The 15,276-nt window shown below is 44.4% G+C and overlaps 1 protein-coding gene across 1 annotated transcript; it reads right to left on the bottom strand.

Moving 5' to 3' along the window:
- Window positions 1-1,271: 1,271 nt before the first annotated feature.
- Window positions 1,272-8,873, bottom strand: LOC147717524 (uncharacterized). The gene is made up of 4 exons (XM_086920522.1): window positions 8,715-8,873; window positions 7,730-7,898; window positions 5,842-6,037; window positions 1,272-1,389 (listed from the first exon to the last, which is right to left on the bottom strand). The coding sequence occupies exons 1-4, from the start codon at window positions 8,871-8,873 to the stop codon at window positions 1,335-1,337; spliced, it is 579 nt and encodes a 192-aa protein (XP_086776648.1). The 3' UTR covers window positions 1,272-1,334.
- Window positions 8,874-15,276: the final 6,403 nt, after the last annotated feature.

Here is a 15,276-nt window from a genome sequence, read left to right as displayed (position 1 = left end):
CACTCTCCTGTTCCTATTTGTTAATTCCCTGACATGTTCCCTCCTCCTCTTCCGTATTTCCCTCTTTTCTGTTCCCTCTTCCTTCCCTCCTGATTGGTATTCCCTCTATATCTTGCCTCATTCCCTCTCCCTCACATTCCCTTCTTCTATCTCCTAGATGCCTCTTTGTTTCTTGTACTCGTGTCTTCCCTCTTTTAGTTTTTGACCCCCTCCTTAAGTCTTGTGCCAGGCTTTTCCTTTCTCCTGCCCCTTCCCTTTCTTCTTCTCTCCCTGTCTCTTAATCCCTACTTTCTGATCCTTCCTTCCGTTTCTCTAACGCCCTGACCTCTCTCCCATCTCCTGTGCCGTTTTCTTACCGCTTTTGCTCTCCCTTGAGGAGACAGTGCTGGAAGCAATAATGCTTGCCATTGCTGCTGGAGATTAGTGAAAAGCATCCTACCCTCCCCTGGCCAGGACAGTGTAGTACAGGGGTTCCCAACCTGGGGTGCCCACGCCCCAGGGGGTGCGAAATGGCATGTCGACAAAAAGGGAAAGTATGCTTATATTTTCATCTTCAAATGTTTTATTACATTTGTAGGGGGTGGAAACATTAATTAAATATTTCCAAGGGGTGCGGGCATAGAAAAGGTTGGGAGCCCCTGGTGCAGTAGGAGCGAGCCTCCTCTTCCGCTTCCAGACACACCCGGAAGCACAGTGCCAAGTCACGTGATGCAAAGTACAAATAAAAAGCCACACCCTGGCCAGTCTGTCCCAGCATACCCTCCTTCACACGCTGCCTATAAAGGTACACTGCCCTTCTATACTAATATTGCCCAGGACACTCTCTCACATGGTGGACCCAAAGGCACAGTGCCATCCTGTTCTCTCTCTGATGACCCTGCACAGAGGAAATGTGCCATGCTTGCCATCAACCACCCCCTTTCCAAACACTGACATCCTATGCCAACTGTGGCTTTCTCACTCTCCTTCACGATGGACGCTCACAGAGCATAGTGCTGCCCTGTTCTCTCTCCCACATGCTGGACGTGCACAAGGACACACTTCTATCCTATGCCCTCAGCGCCCTTCCGACACTCCCACACATTGGACCTATGGAAAGGCATAGTGCTATACCCTTCCATCACCCCACGAGCCCCAACAGTGGAACTGCACAGAAGCAAAGGGCCACCTTATGCCAACAATCCCGAATCACGACCTGTAGTTAAAGAAACCCTAGGTCACACTATGTTTCTGAAGATTCATATTTATTATTTGCAAAAATACATTATAGTCTGATATGTACAAGGTATTTACAGAGAATAAATAGTGAAGAAATGATGTCCTCCGGCTCAAAGTTAAGGTCTCAGGCACTGCCAGGCCCCTGCTTCATGCCAGTACTCAAACTCCGCTCTGTGGAAGAAAGAAAGGGACATGGTAAGCGGTGGGCACCAATATTGTCTTTAGGCTTCCTTTTCAAGTTGTATTTACTAATCTGGGTCTGCATAGCAATTATGGATCAAAACAGATTCTAAACAAGGTGAAAAGTGAATTGATGGAATCAGATTGGTGAAGCGGGTAAAGAATTCACTACCTGATGGTGGCACGGCTGCAGTTGGGTTCAAAGGTCTGGATGAGCCCATACAGCAGACTCGGTGTTACTGACAAAAGTAGATTGGGTTTAAGGTTAGGTCTGGAATTAGGGTTAAGTCTTAGACGTTAGTGTTTAGCTTTAGCAATGGGACTTAGATATTAGGGTTTAGGGGGTAAAATTAGGGTTAGTGCCAAAGCCTAAATAGTAACATGCTGGTTTAAAAGATGTCAGTATTTAGGACTAGGTTCAGGTGTAACACGGTTAATGATCATATAGTGTGTGCGTTTAGATGTAAGAGTTACATGTCAGTACTTAGAGCATAGGGAATACAATCAGCAACTGGCTCAGTGAAAGGGAGTGGAGTAAGGATTTGGGGTTACGGTTTTGAGGTTAGTATTTGGGACAGAGTTTTAGACTTGGTGTGGTTAGTTAAATGACTAATTGCAGCAGGATTAGGGTTTATAGTTAAGAAATGATTAAGCAAAAGATAGAAGAATTACATCTAGCAATTGGTGTTTGGCTTTAAGGTAAAGCATACCGCTAGGGTTATATTTTCGAGGTTAGTGTTTAAGTTTAGGGTTATGGTTTATGATAAGTAGTTAATGTTTAGGGTTTATGGGTTGGGTGATGGAGGTCACAGAGCAATAAGCAACAGAATTATGGTTAATATATAAACGTACGTTTTATACACTGAGGTTAGGGTTTATAGGGGAGAGTTAGGTTTTAGGGGTTAGGAAATAACAGGGTGACAGTTTGGATTGGTTTATATGGGTTAAGGCTTCTAGCTAGTTTGAGGAGTTACTAACTGACTAAAGGATTACAGTTTGTGATAAAATGTGTGTTGTGGTTAGGATTTAGAGGGCACTGTTCAGGTTTAGTAGTTAGGGATTAGGAATTTTTGATGAAGCTAATATTAATGTATATGGTAGAAGTTTCTGTTTTGCTTTAGGGTAGAATGATGTTCTGGTTTTTAGGATTTAAGTTTATAATTTGAAGAATGATGGGTAGCAAGATTAGTATCGGGGTAATGGGTCTGTGTTTACGGTTTAAATTTAGTATCAGGTATTGGCTGAGTGACAGCCAGCAGAACGGAAGTTAGTTGAATGATTAAGACTGACTGATATGTGTACTGGCTCAGAGATTAACCTTAATTTTAAGGTAAAACTATAAAGTACTATTTTAGGGATTTGTTTTAGGTTTAGGGATTAGAATTGTGTGCACCAGTTAAGAGATTAGGTTGTTTTAAAGTTTGAGTTTAAAGCTAGTGTACTGATTTAGGGGTCAATCTTATGTTTAGGGTTAGAGGTTAGTGTACTGTTCTGGGGTAGATTTAGGTTCACAGTAAGAGTTTGTAGTGTAGTGTACTGATTTAGGAATTAGGCTCAGGGTTAGAGTTCAGAATATTGGTGTCTAATTTAAGGCATTAGTCTTAGGTTTAAGGTTAAACGTTAGAATTTAGTTAACTGATTTAGGGATTCATTTTAGGTTTAGGATTAGAAATTAGAGTTAAATGTACTGATTTTGGGATTAGGGAGATTTATGGTTAGAGTTAAGTGTTAAGTGTTCTGTTATAGGGATTATCTTTAGGATTTAGGTGAAGAGACTAGTGGTTAATGTACTGATTTAGTGATTTGCTTTACGTTTATTGTTACAGTTTAGTAATAGTGCACTAATTTAGTAATTAGGTTTACAGTTAGGGTTTTTAATTTAGTACTAATACTTAGGGATTACATAATGTTTACATTAAATTTAATTGATTTAGGGATCAATCTTAAATTAAAAGTTAGATCTTAGTAAACTGATTGGGGTATTCGTTAAAGGGTTAGAATTACATATTACAGTTAAATGCACTAATTTAGGTATAAGTTTGCTTTATATTTAGAATTTAGTGTGAAGTTTACTGATTTAGAGATTAGCCTTATGTTTAGGGCAGGGGTATTCAACCTACTCAAGTGATCCCAGTGGCGGGGGAGGGAGAGGGCACCTCGAACTGGCCAAAATAAGCATTAAGCTGAAAACAGTGCTTTGTTTTCAGCTGGGGAAGAGGGGTATGAGTGGCAGAAAGCCGTTCTGTAATGGGCCATCAGTACCATATTTTGTCATTTATATCCCGGCTGAGAGAAAGTGTCAAAAGGGAAGGGACTCCAAATATTCTTCAAACCCTCACCCCCATTTCTGATAATCACACAGCACACAGTAGATACTTTTACAGGTTAGTAAGGGCCTTCCTGACCAGCACAGTATGTTTGACAATCGTGTATTTGATTGCATTTTTAAAACCGTAATAGAATTTAACTGCAATGTTTAAATAAGTCTAGGCATATTTAAATATTGCCATTTTAATATAATAATTGTTAAAAATTTAGAGGGGGTCCAGGTGATTTTTTTTTCATGGGTCGAAGGCCAACATAAAAAAGTTGGAAGACCACTGGCTTAGGACAAAAGTTTATTGGACGAATTTAGGGGCAGATTTACATGCTCCTTGCGCCACTTTTGCGTCACTTTTAACATGGGAAAAGTGACTCAAAAGTGGTGCAAGGGGCTTGTAAATCTGCCCCTTAGTGATTAGCCTTAGGTTAAGAGTTAGAGTTTAGTGTTATTCATACTGATGTAGTGATTAGGCTAGGTTTAGTATTAGGAATTAGGATTTAGTACACTGATTTAGGGATTATGTTGTTTTTGAGTTAGGTTTTAGAGTTAGTGTCGTGATTTAGGTATCAGTAGTAGGTGTAAGGTTAGGGGTTGGTGTACTGGTCCATGGGTTAGATGTAGGTTTATTGTATTGTATTGCAACTGCATTTATATAGCACTTACTACCCCTGACTAGGCATTGAAGAGATTTTTTGGCGAGTATCATGCTACTCGGGAACCCATAAAGGTTTAATGTTGAATTAGAAGAGTGAAATATGAAAGTAATTTGAGTGGTGGATAGGTTAGTCAGTTATTTGGATTCAGAAGGATAACAGAGGTATAGACGAGAGTAAATGGGTTGCATTTATATAGCACTTAGGTTTACAGTAGGAGTTTGAAGTTTAGTGTACCAATTTAGTCATTAGGCTCAGTGCTAGAGGTTAGACGTTAGTGTCAAATTTAGGTATTAGTCTTAGGTTTAAAGTTAAATGTTCGAGTCTAGTGAACTGATTTAAGTATTCGTTTGTAGGTTTAGGAAGAGAGATTACAGTTAAATGTAATGCTTTAGGGACTAGGTTGGTTCAGGGTTAGTGTTAAGTGTACAGATGTAGCGATTAGTCTTTAGTTAAGGATAAGAGTTTAGTATAGTGATTTAGTGATTAGCCTTAGGTTTATGGCTACAATTTGGTGTAAAGTGTACAGATTTAGGTGTTAGGTTTAGAGTTAGGTATTGGAATTTAGTGCACTTAGTGATTGTGTTATTTTAGCATTAGAGATTAGAGTTAAGTGATTTATGGATCAAACGTCGGTATTAGGTTAGAGTTTAGTGTCCTATTGCAGGGAATAGATTTAGGTTTATGGTTAGAGATGGGAGAATAATGTACTGACCTCGGGTGTTAGTTGGAGGGTTAAATATGAAAGTACTGATTTGGGGATTAGGTTTGAATTTGCTGGTTTAGAAGTTAGGTTTGGGTACTGGGTTTTGTATACTGATTTATAGGTTCAGGTTTCGCTCTGAAAACAGATGAGAGATGACAGTAAAGTGTGCTGTACTGTGTAGGGAAGTGTACAACCTGCAGAAATGGGAGCTATTCTTACCCTGTGTGGTTCACGTTGCAACCCTAAAATGGAGCATTGTGCTTGTGGAGGCTAAATGCATAGTGATATTTTCAGATCTAGGCCCTACAACTTTATCATGTTTAGCTCTGGAGGTCGCATATCAAGATTAAATCTGGGATACGCAGACAAGCTCGGGGTTCATATCTGGATTATTGTACCTAAATCTGTGGCCTGTATTTGCAATATTGTATCAGTTCCAGAGGCACCATCTGTAATATTCTGTCTAGTTCTGGATGCCTAATCTGCAGCACTGAGTGTTGCTCTGTTGGCTCCAATCTGGGTTATTGTTCCAAATTTGAGATACTTCTACTGGAATTGAGTCTCTAGTTCATAATGCCTTATCTGGAGGATGGGGCCAGCAATTCTGGATGTCTCATCTTGTAGCCCAGTTTTAGAGGACTTGTGTTTAGTGTTCTCTCTCACACTCAGCACTGTGCTCTGAAACGTGTACCATTGTCCCTGGAAGTTGTGTATGGCATTACAGGAGGTTCTGATTGGTTGGCAAGAGCCCATGTACTTACTCTCTCCCACTTTGCCGGTTTCTGCAGGCAAGGCCTTCTTCACATGGGCACACTTGGTTGATGCTGAAAGCCAGGCCTCCATCAGGCACGTAGCAGCTTTCGCCCAGCGTTAGTTGTTTCTTGCACACCATTTCACCATGATGCCGAGCACAGCACATGGAGGACCCACAGTCCTGATCAAGCCTGCAGCGTGCACCTGCGGGGCGAGGAGGAAAGATGTGTGAGTGAATAGAAGGCGGGAGAGTGAGAAAAAGAGGATAAAAGGGATGAAGTAGCAGGCTGAAGAGGATGAGTGGAATGATCGAAGAAGAGGGATTGCATGAAGGGGAGGGAATGGGAGCAGAGGAAGAGTTGAGTGTGGGAAGGAGGATGAAAAGAAGGAGGGTGAGTGTAAGGAAGAGGATGAAATGAGGACAAGAGGAGGAGCATGTGAAGAATTGAAAATACAGAGTAATTAATGTCAATAAAATGTGTATTTGTCTACTGCTAAGCGCTACATTCAGATATCTCAAGCTTCCCATTTCCATGTGTAAGAAGCCCTTCCAGTTCAGGTATTTTTTTTTATTCTGAGACTTGTAGTCCTGGCTTTATAGTGGGTTAAAGGGACTAAAAATCACAAAATGGAAGTAAGACTACCTGAACTGGATGAGGTACTCAGGCACGTATATGAAAACTTTAGAGATCCGTACACTTTATCACCTCTGGTCGAATCAAGAACTACTCCCAGGTATTCAGGTGAAACTTAGAAACTTCACTTCTCTAAAGAACTTTGAAGTTTCCCAGAATTCACAGCTTCCATCAGCTGTAAAAAGAAGATGAGAGCCATCCAAGAGCCAAAAGCATGCTGGGAGAGAGAATACTCCTCTGGGTGGAACCAAAGCCCACACTATGTATATTTTAAAGAGCTGTAATAGGTAGCAATAGTTTGCTGTCAAGCCAGGCCTAACAAGCACTGGCAAAGCCAATATTTTACGCCTTTGAACCTATCAGCTATTCCAATGCCTTTTGGCGATGTTGTACAGCATCCCCAAGATGCTGTGCAGAATGACCAAAAGTTAAACAAAAACAAGTGGTGCAGAGGTGAGCATATGCATGTGCACGCCTACAAAATGATACAGATGACTTTTTACTTTTTTACCAATCTGAGATAGATCAGTAAATAGAAAAACATTCCTAAGTGGTAGCGCAATAGAGGTTTTTTTCAAAGTGGGGAGGCCACAGCAATTTGCTGCCTGGTCCTCCCTCTACACACTAAAAAACAGGAGCAACAGAGCAGCAGGGGGAGATGGGCGGAGGGGAAAACCAGCACACGAGGGAAGGCACAATGGGGCAGGGGGAAAAGCACACAAGCACGGCACGCAGTATGGGGAGGCAGGGAGTTTGGGGGGGGGGGGAAGCACATGAGACAGATCTTGCAACAAGAGGGAGCTCGCAACATGAAGCGGGGGGGGGGTATTTGGCAGAGAGGAGTACATGAGAGTGCTGGAAAACACATGCAGTCTCATAGAACCTGCTTAAGTAAAAAACAAAAAAGCTGTTTCCTAAAAGTAAGCATTGGCAGGATAGAAGCCAACCAATCAGAGATATTGTAAAGAGGGTATGCTCCCGGGAAGAACAGACACAAGATGGACAAGGTGGGGGCAAGGAAAGCTGTTGAATTAGAATCGAGCAACTGAGTGACAATGAAGCGAACCAATGTTAAGCACTGGCTGAGCTGTAAGACCCTCTACATTTTCGGAGATACTAAGAAACTGATTCCACCCAATCCTGCGGGCTGTCACAGGCAAGCAAAACTGACAATAACTTATTCCACCCCACCTCGTCTCTGATGGGCGCTTGACATGTGATGTGAGAGGTTGTGTGAGTGCCCCACCCCAGCCGTGCTCACCTTCCTGGCCCTCCGGCACGATCCAGTGGCATCTCCCGAACATGCAGTGGAGTCCTCGGCTGCACTGAGAGTCCTTCCGGCAGAACTGGCCTTCTTGTCGGAGGGGCACGCAGAGTCCGAAGTGGCGATCACAGTACTGGCCTCGGCTGCAGCCCCTGTCACATGTCACCTGTGGAACAGGAGGGAACTGTCAGGTGATGGTGGTACCCAGGGAGGAACAGTGGGGGTGGCACGTACTAAACTGCGGACTTAAACCCAGCCTTACACGGGAGTGATGCTAAACATATCACTTCCCTAACAAACTAAACCCTGCTGCCCCCCAATGGAATGTAACTTTCCCGAACCCCTGCGTATTTCGTTCGTTTACAAAAGTTCTTATAAAACAGCAGGCACCTAGGGGCCCCAGGCTCAGAACAACAAAATCAAACAAAACAAGCAGTGTCAAATGAAAGACGGGGGGGGGGGGGGCACAAGAATTATCGCGAACACAGCAAGCACAGAAAACATTATGCAAGAAGAAGAAACGAAGGATCGCGAGGAGCACTGGAAGAACAAGGACAAACTCCCTGGGCTATAAGCCAAGTCTGGCTTAGTATGTTACACATACAGCCAAACAGGGAACCAGAAGAACAGCAGAGATGAACACCCCTCTTATTAAAAAGCCAGAAAAAGTGCATCCGTGGCTCAATGCCTTGCTAGAAGCCAGAGTGGAAACTTCAAGGGTACCAGAGTGGTCCCCAACTAAGGAAGGTACGTGACGGGCCTGGGGTCCGGTATCAGGATACTGGGACGTCCAAACCATTGGTAAATATACATGTGCAATTACAGGTCAGACCGGAAGTAGGCCCTTGTGGCACTACTATGCCTTCGCTGCTCGGTCTATGTGTGATGAGCTTAACGGCTATCTGGACCCTCAACGCAGTTTATAATAATATAATGAATGATTCTATGGCCCTCAGTCTGAGATCTGCCCATGGGCACTTACCGTGGAGGCTCTGTCGCCAGGAGGGGGCGGGGCGCCTCTGGGCACGGAGTCTTCAGGGGTCCCATAGGGTATGGACAGCATCCAGGCCCAGATGTGACCGTGGGCCACCGGAAGAAGCGCGCATGCGCAGAGCAGCAGCAGTCCGACGGAGACTGTCATCCTGGCGCAGGTGGCGGTGAAGGGGTCGAGGGGGCAGGTGGAGCGTGCGTTAAGGGGGTCAGGCAGGCTCGTGGTCGGGCTGAGAATGGCAAGCCGCCTGCCCCGGGGCAGATATATACCGCCGCCCGCCCCAGGGCTCATGTTAACATTGTTTGTTCACATAATGGGCAGGAGGGGACAATTAGGAGTTATCAGCTTAACATAATGAGCCACCCGGCCCTTAGCGCCCGAGACAAACCTCGGCGACCAAGCCAATTACTGTCCCGTCGGCCGCAGGCTCCAGGAGTACTGAGCAAACAGGGTGAGGGGGCGCCGCGGGGCGTGGAGAGGGGGCGCCCGGGGCCCATGGAAAGGTGCAGTGGGAGGTGTGACATAGGAGCAATATATGAACAGGGACAGGGTACGGTGCACAATGGGAGGCAGCAGATACAGATAACAGGGAAGGGGCATAGCGAGGTGGCAGAGAGAAAGGGTGGCAGCGATAGGGGGGAAAGGTTAGAGGGGCAAACATACGGTGGTAGTGGGAGGTGTTTCCACTCAAAGCAGTATGTGCACAGGGACAGGGAAAGGGGCATACCTGGAGCAACAGATGCAGACAAGAGCAAAGGGGCAGAGAGAGAGGGTGGCAGAGCATAGGATGCACGGTGAGAGGGGCACAGGGAAAGGTGGTAGTGAAAGGTGTTTTATAGGAGCAGTATGTGCACAGGGACAGGGAAAGGGGCATACCTGGAGCAACAGATGCAGACAAGAGCAAAGGGGCAGAGAGAGAGGGTGGCAGAGCATAGGATGCACGGTGAGAGGGGCACAGGGAAAGGTGGTAGTGAAAGGTGTTTTATAGGAGCAGTATGTGCACAGGGACAGGGAAAGGGGCATACCTGGAGCAACAGATGCAGACAAGAGCAAAGGGGCAGAGAGAGAGGGTGGCAGAGCATAGGATGCACGGTGAGAGGGGCACAGGGAAAGGTGGTAGTGAAAGGTGTTTTATATGAGCAGTATGTGCACCGGGACAGGGAAAGGTGCATACCTGTAGCAACAGATGCAGACAAGAACAGACGGGCAGAGAGAGAGGGTGGCAGAGCTTAGGATGCACGGTGAGAGAGGGGCAGACATACGGTGGCAGTGGGAGGTGTTTCATAGTGACAGTAGATGCACAGGGACAGAGAAAGGTGCATACCTGGAGCAGCAGATGCAGACAAGAGCAAAGGAGCAGAGAGAGAGGGTGGCAGAGAGAAAGGGTAGCATGTGGACAGTGATGTCCTGGTTGGTGGGCACAGGGAATGATGGGAAAGCAAGACGGGGAGAAAGTACATTGGCAATGGGCGAGGATGGCATGAGAAAGGAGGGGGAGGAAGAGAGGCACGGGAGGAGGGGGCATAGGGAGAAGTGAGTGGGGTTCAAGTGCCACCACTTAAGTCTAATGAGGTGTAGGTTTTCTGATAAGATCATATAATAATTGTGTTCTACTTGCAAGCCTTGTGTATGCCGGCACACTAAGCCGGCCAATGGACAACTATGTACCTAAGCAGAGCAAACCAAACCAAACCGTAGCGTCCCCTGCACGTGCATCCATACACACAGTGCACGCGACAGATACAGTACATGGGCCAGACAGCGCTCTATCATGGCCCTGCACTGATGAGCCATTACTAAAAACAACCAATCAAAAAGTTCGTAGACCTTTGACTCGGGCCAATAAAATTCCCAGAACCTTCACCGCGACCCAAACACTGAAGCGTGATTGGACCAAAGGGATGGTAGAAATCTGCCATCGAAATTCCCTTAATCTAGCACTAAATTACTGATTTAAAAAAATCACACCCATTAATTATTTTTCGGATATGACACAGTACCCATGAATTACGTATCTCGTCCAGTGGGGGCTCGAGTCTTAGTCAGCTTTACTTCCCTCTTGCTAATTAGTCTCTAAGTATACAATGCATTTAGCTAATGGCTGCCAGGACCACACCGATAAGCTTCACCATTGCCCTTTCCTTAATCAGAATCCTCTTCATGAAAAGTAAACAAAACCTGAACATTGTAACTGCAATCAGGGCTCAGTGTTAGCTTTACAAGGCAAACAGACATGTACTTCTTAAACCTCTCACTTCTACAGGCAGAAAATGCTTCTTAGCACAGCCAAGCACATTTTTATTAAAACCCCACATGCTGATAACAGACATTTTCTTTTTATTGCTATCAGTGATATCTAATCTATTTTTTCATACATTTTTCAATTTGCATTTTTTTTTTGCAAACTGCATCAAAATAAAGATTACATAAAAATATGTACCATCATTCTGATGACATTTACAAATTACCCAGCTTCCGATCTTATATAAATATAACAACAACAGTTGGGGTCAATGTATAGTTTAGATTCAGCCGCACTGTCCATTGAAAAGGCATTTACTGATTTGCCTATATTTCTGACCCCATGGACAGATCGGCACGAAATTTGGAAATCACTTGTCATAGTCAGCTAAATTCAGGTATGTAATTGTCGTGCAAATCCGAGCAGGAAAAAAGGTAAGGGGAGGAGAGGGTGAAAAATATGTTTTTTCACCATTTTCACTTCCATAGTAAATTTTACTCGCGCCTACAACCAAAACTGCTGAACAGATTTCCACAAAAGCGAGTGTTAGAACTGCACTCAGAAAGCAAGCTGTCATTGGTTCGGTGTAAAGTCTTACTGAAGTTTTAAAGAAAAATGTGTTTAAAAAAAGATGCCACGCAGGCTTCACTGTGTTAACATGTTTTGTTTTCCATTTAAAAGTTTTGTTTGCCATTTAAATGTATAAATTCTGTCAATCACATTTACATTTTTTCTCAAATGTGATTTGGTTGATGGAAAGGATTTATTTATGTTTTCTGGCATTTTGAGGTTCATCATTTCTGTGCAGTGAAAAACATCCACTGCTCTGGGGTTTGAGGTGAGCCCCATGGGAAATGCTCCACCCCCAGGGAAGTGCTGGGGAAAACACAATGGGTTGGAAAGTGGTAATATATACAAAAAAGTTCAGTTTTTCCATGATAAAATCTCAATTTGTCCACAGCCGCCATTTATGTCTCTGAAAAAGGCACAATTTTGGGTAGAAAATTATGATTTCATATTCGCATGTGTAGTGTAGGTAGGCTGCATGGGGAGGGATGGGCAAGACCCAGTGGACAACCCCTGCATGGGGTTGGGCCAGCTGACAGTCCCTGTATGGGCCAGTGCACCCACAGTGGGTGGGGGCAGAGCCTGACCCGTGGCCAGCCTCTGCTGTAAACGAGTAAAATGTGCAGTGAGTGCTCAGGATGGGTTGGGTGCAGGGTTTCTCTGCAGGCCAAGTCCTGTGCAAACCACCACTGCACCTCGGCGAAGGCCATGTGCAGCAAGTGTTGTACACTCGCAGCGGGTTGTATTTTTCAATAATATACTGTATTTCATACTACATGTTTAGTTAGTGGTAGTTAGCTTGAAAACGCGCTTTTCCGCAAAGTGCTTATCAAAACAACAAGTGGTCCTGAGCATACAAGAATGTAGAAAGCACAATTAATGTATATAGATCACAATGGAATTCTATATAGTTCAGAGTTCCTTGACCAGCCGGTCAGGGAATGTTTATTAGTTTGATGGATTTTTAATCTCAAAATACAGGACATAACCCAAAACATAAGGGTTACATTGGGGCACAGTCCTGTGCCATACAAGAAGGGGAGAAGTGAGAAAGTGAAGGTAAGTGAAAAGAAATATCAGGCAAACAGAGAGAGCTTGCAGGTCACTGATACTAGTTTACATTGACAGTGTATCCTGGAGTTATTCATACAAACAATAGTATAATGGAGTTACATGTATGAATTACTCTACGGTCGACGTTTCGATCCCAAGCTCAGTTACAACGGGATCATCCTCAGGACAAGAGAATAGTTTTGCCTGAACAAAGTTTTTAACAACACCTGTTTTTGAAAAAAAGCAAGAGGGAGGAAAACAGAGATATATATACAGTCATTATTTGTATAGTCAGCACTCACATTGTAACTACGGTATTCATATTCGGAATCGCAGTGTTAGGTGTTGCCATGAGGCGTGAGTATTCCGTGCAAGGCCTCTCATACTCATGCATTCTTTTAGTGAAATTCCTCATTTAGTGAAAAAACTACATTCGATTATGAACAGTGGTGGTAGTGAGTTCTCGAATAGCTAGGGCAAGTGAGAGTGGTTTAAGAACTTTAGGTCAGCCGTGGGGATGGTGAGGCTTGTGGCGGTGAGAAAAGTATGGTGTTTGTGGGGGCATAATGAAGCCAATGCTGTCCTATCGGTGCGTGTAGCGCTTGATGGTGGAGAGGACCTACCGGGTTGGTGAGTTGAAGTAGAGTTATCTTCAATTGGGATGGTCCGATTGGTGTTAACAACGCAAGTCGTTCTGTTGGCAATAAGAGGTATTAAAAAGCCATACTTTCGAGAGGGAGAAAAATAGTAAAAAGCGGGATATTAACCTATTTACCTTCATAGGTAAACCGTTCCTTTTGGGTGCGGTTGGTTGAGGATTCTGTGCAGGCGTCGAGATTAGTGTAGAATCACGCCTAGTCTGAAATAAATATTAATATGACCACGTGTGCTCTTACGTGTCAAAGAACGCTTTTGCTATGTGGCCATGGTAGGGAGTTATATATTACCGTATGGGTTGCGTGGAGTCTGTCTCTGATATAGCGAGTTTAGAGCCTTGCAACCGATCAGCCAGGGATTATTATACGTATATATTGCGTGGCTGCAAAACATTTTTTAACCAGTATTAAGGTGACGGGTCTTTGGTGATCAGAGAAAGTTTATAAAGTGCTCACAGGGCAGTGTTACCATGCTTGGTAGGAAGGTCTCGGTAGTATTCAGAAGTCCGTGATAGGTACTGGGACTGATATATGATCTTTCCGGTTGGCGCATAGATATATGGCCAACCTCTGTGGAGAAGAGAACAAAAAGTTTAGAATGTGGTCAGGTGGTAATGGGGGCGCCAGAATAGAGCACTGCTTTACCGGGTAGTTCTGGGCAGGATCGCCGTCCTCCGGCAGTGTGAGTAACGCTAACAATGGCGGTGCGGCCAGAAAGATGACTGGTCCGCTGTAGGGAAAAATAACAAGTATTACAAAGGTTCGAGTACGAAATATTAGCCTAATATTAGGGTTAGGGGCAGAAGTTCGGCGAGCTTACCGGGTGGAGTGTTCAATGTTCCGCAGGCGCCGGTCACAGAAGCTATCTCGATGGATCGCTTCCGTGTTCTGAAACACTTCCCTGGTTATTGGTTTGAACAGAGGTCACGTGGCGGGGAGGGGACGTGATCCGCATGGTTTCATTAGTTGAACGCGGGTCATGTGTTAGGGGGAAGCCTGGATCCATGTTGGCTTCGTTTGTCAGGGCGGGCGGCCATTTTACTCTGGGGAGAGCCCTTGTGACTTTAGGGATTTCTCTGGATGATGAAAGTGACAGATATTCAAGTTATGGTTATAGGAACGAACCACTTAAATTCAGGGGAGTGGGATTACTGGAAGTAACAGTGATGGGGGTGAGGTTAATGAAATTTGAAGTGCCATCAACGTGCTCGTTTTGTGAACAGCTTCGTTTTAGTGCATTATTTTAAGTGAGAATAAGTTCGAAGAATACTTTAAAAATACATTTAGTCTCAACACAGTACGATTAAAACCTTCAATGCATGATTTTTGCAGCAAAACGACCTTTCAGAATGCCGTAGGTTCTGGACCAAAGTTTGTGGTTAGAGACAATTGACAAGCTTACAGTAGGGTTGTCCAATCCTCACTTCTGTTGAGCCCTGTGTGGATAGTGTCAAATTGAATGATTGTCTTGAGTTCCTCTCGATTGAGGAGTTGGGCCAGGTTGCCACCTCTTTGTGGAAGTTTCACTGTTTTTAGCACCGTCCACTTGATATCGTCCGCAGTGTGTTTCAGTTCTGCATAATGTTCAACGAGGGGTGCGTTTGGAGTTCCACAACGTATCCGGCTTCTGTGCTGGCCGATGCGAGTCTTTATTTTCTGGGTGGTTTGGCCAACGTACATTTTCGGACAAGGGCACAAGATGGCATAAATGACATTATGGCTATTGCAGTTGGTGAAGCTTTTCATATACTTGTTATTTTGCCCTACAGCGGACCAGTCATCTTTCTGGCCGCACCGCCATTGTTAGCGTTACTCACACTGCCGGAGGACGGCGATCCTGCCCAGAACTACCCGGTAAAGCAGTGCTCTATTCTGGCGCCCCCATTACCACCTGACCACATTCTAAACTTTTTGTTCTCTTCTCCACAGAGGTTGGCCATATATCTATGCGCCAACCGGATAGATCATATATCAGTCCCAGTACCTTTCACGGACTTCTGAATACTACCGAGACCTTCCTACCAAGCATGGTAAC

This window comes from Lissotriton vulgaris, chromosome 5 (genome assembly GCF_964263255.1).
Source record: "Lissotriton vulgaris chromosome 5, aLisVul1.2, whole genome shotgun sequence".
Classification (NCBI taxonomy): Eukaryota; Metazoa; Chordata; class Amphibia; order Caudata; family Salamandridae; genus Lissotriton; species Lissotriton vulgaris.
Note: the sequence above shows the minus strand (reverse complement) of the source record. Positions and strands in the feature narration are given on the sequence as shown.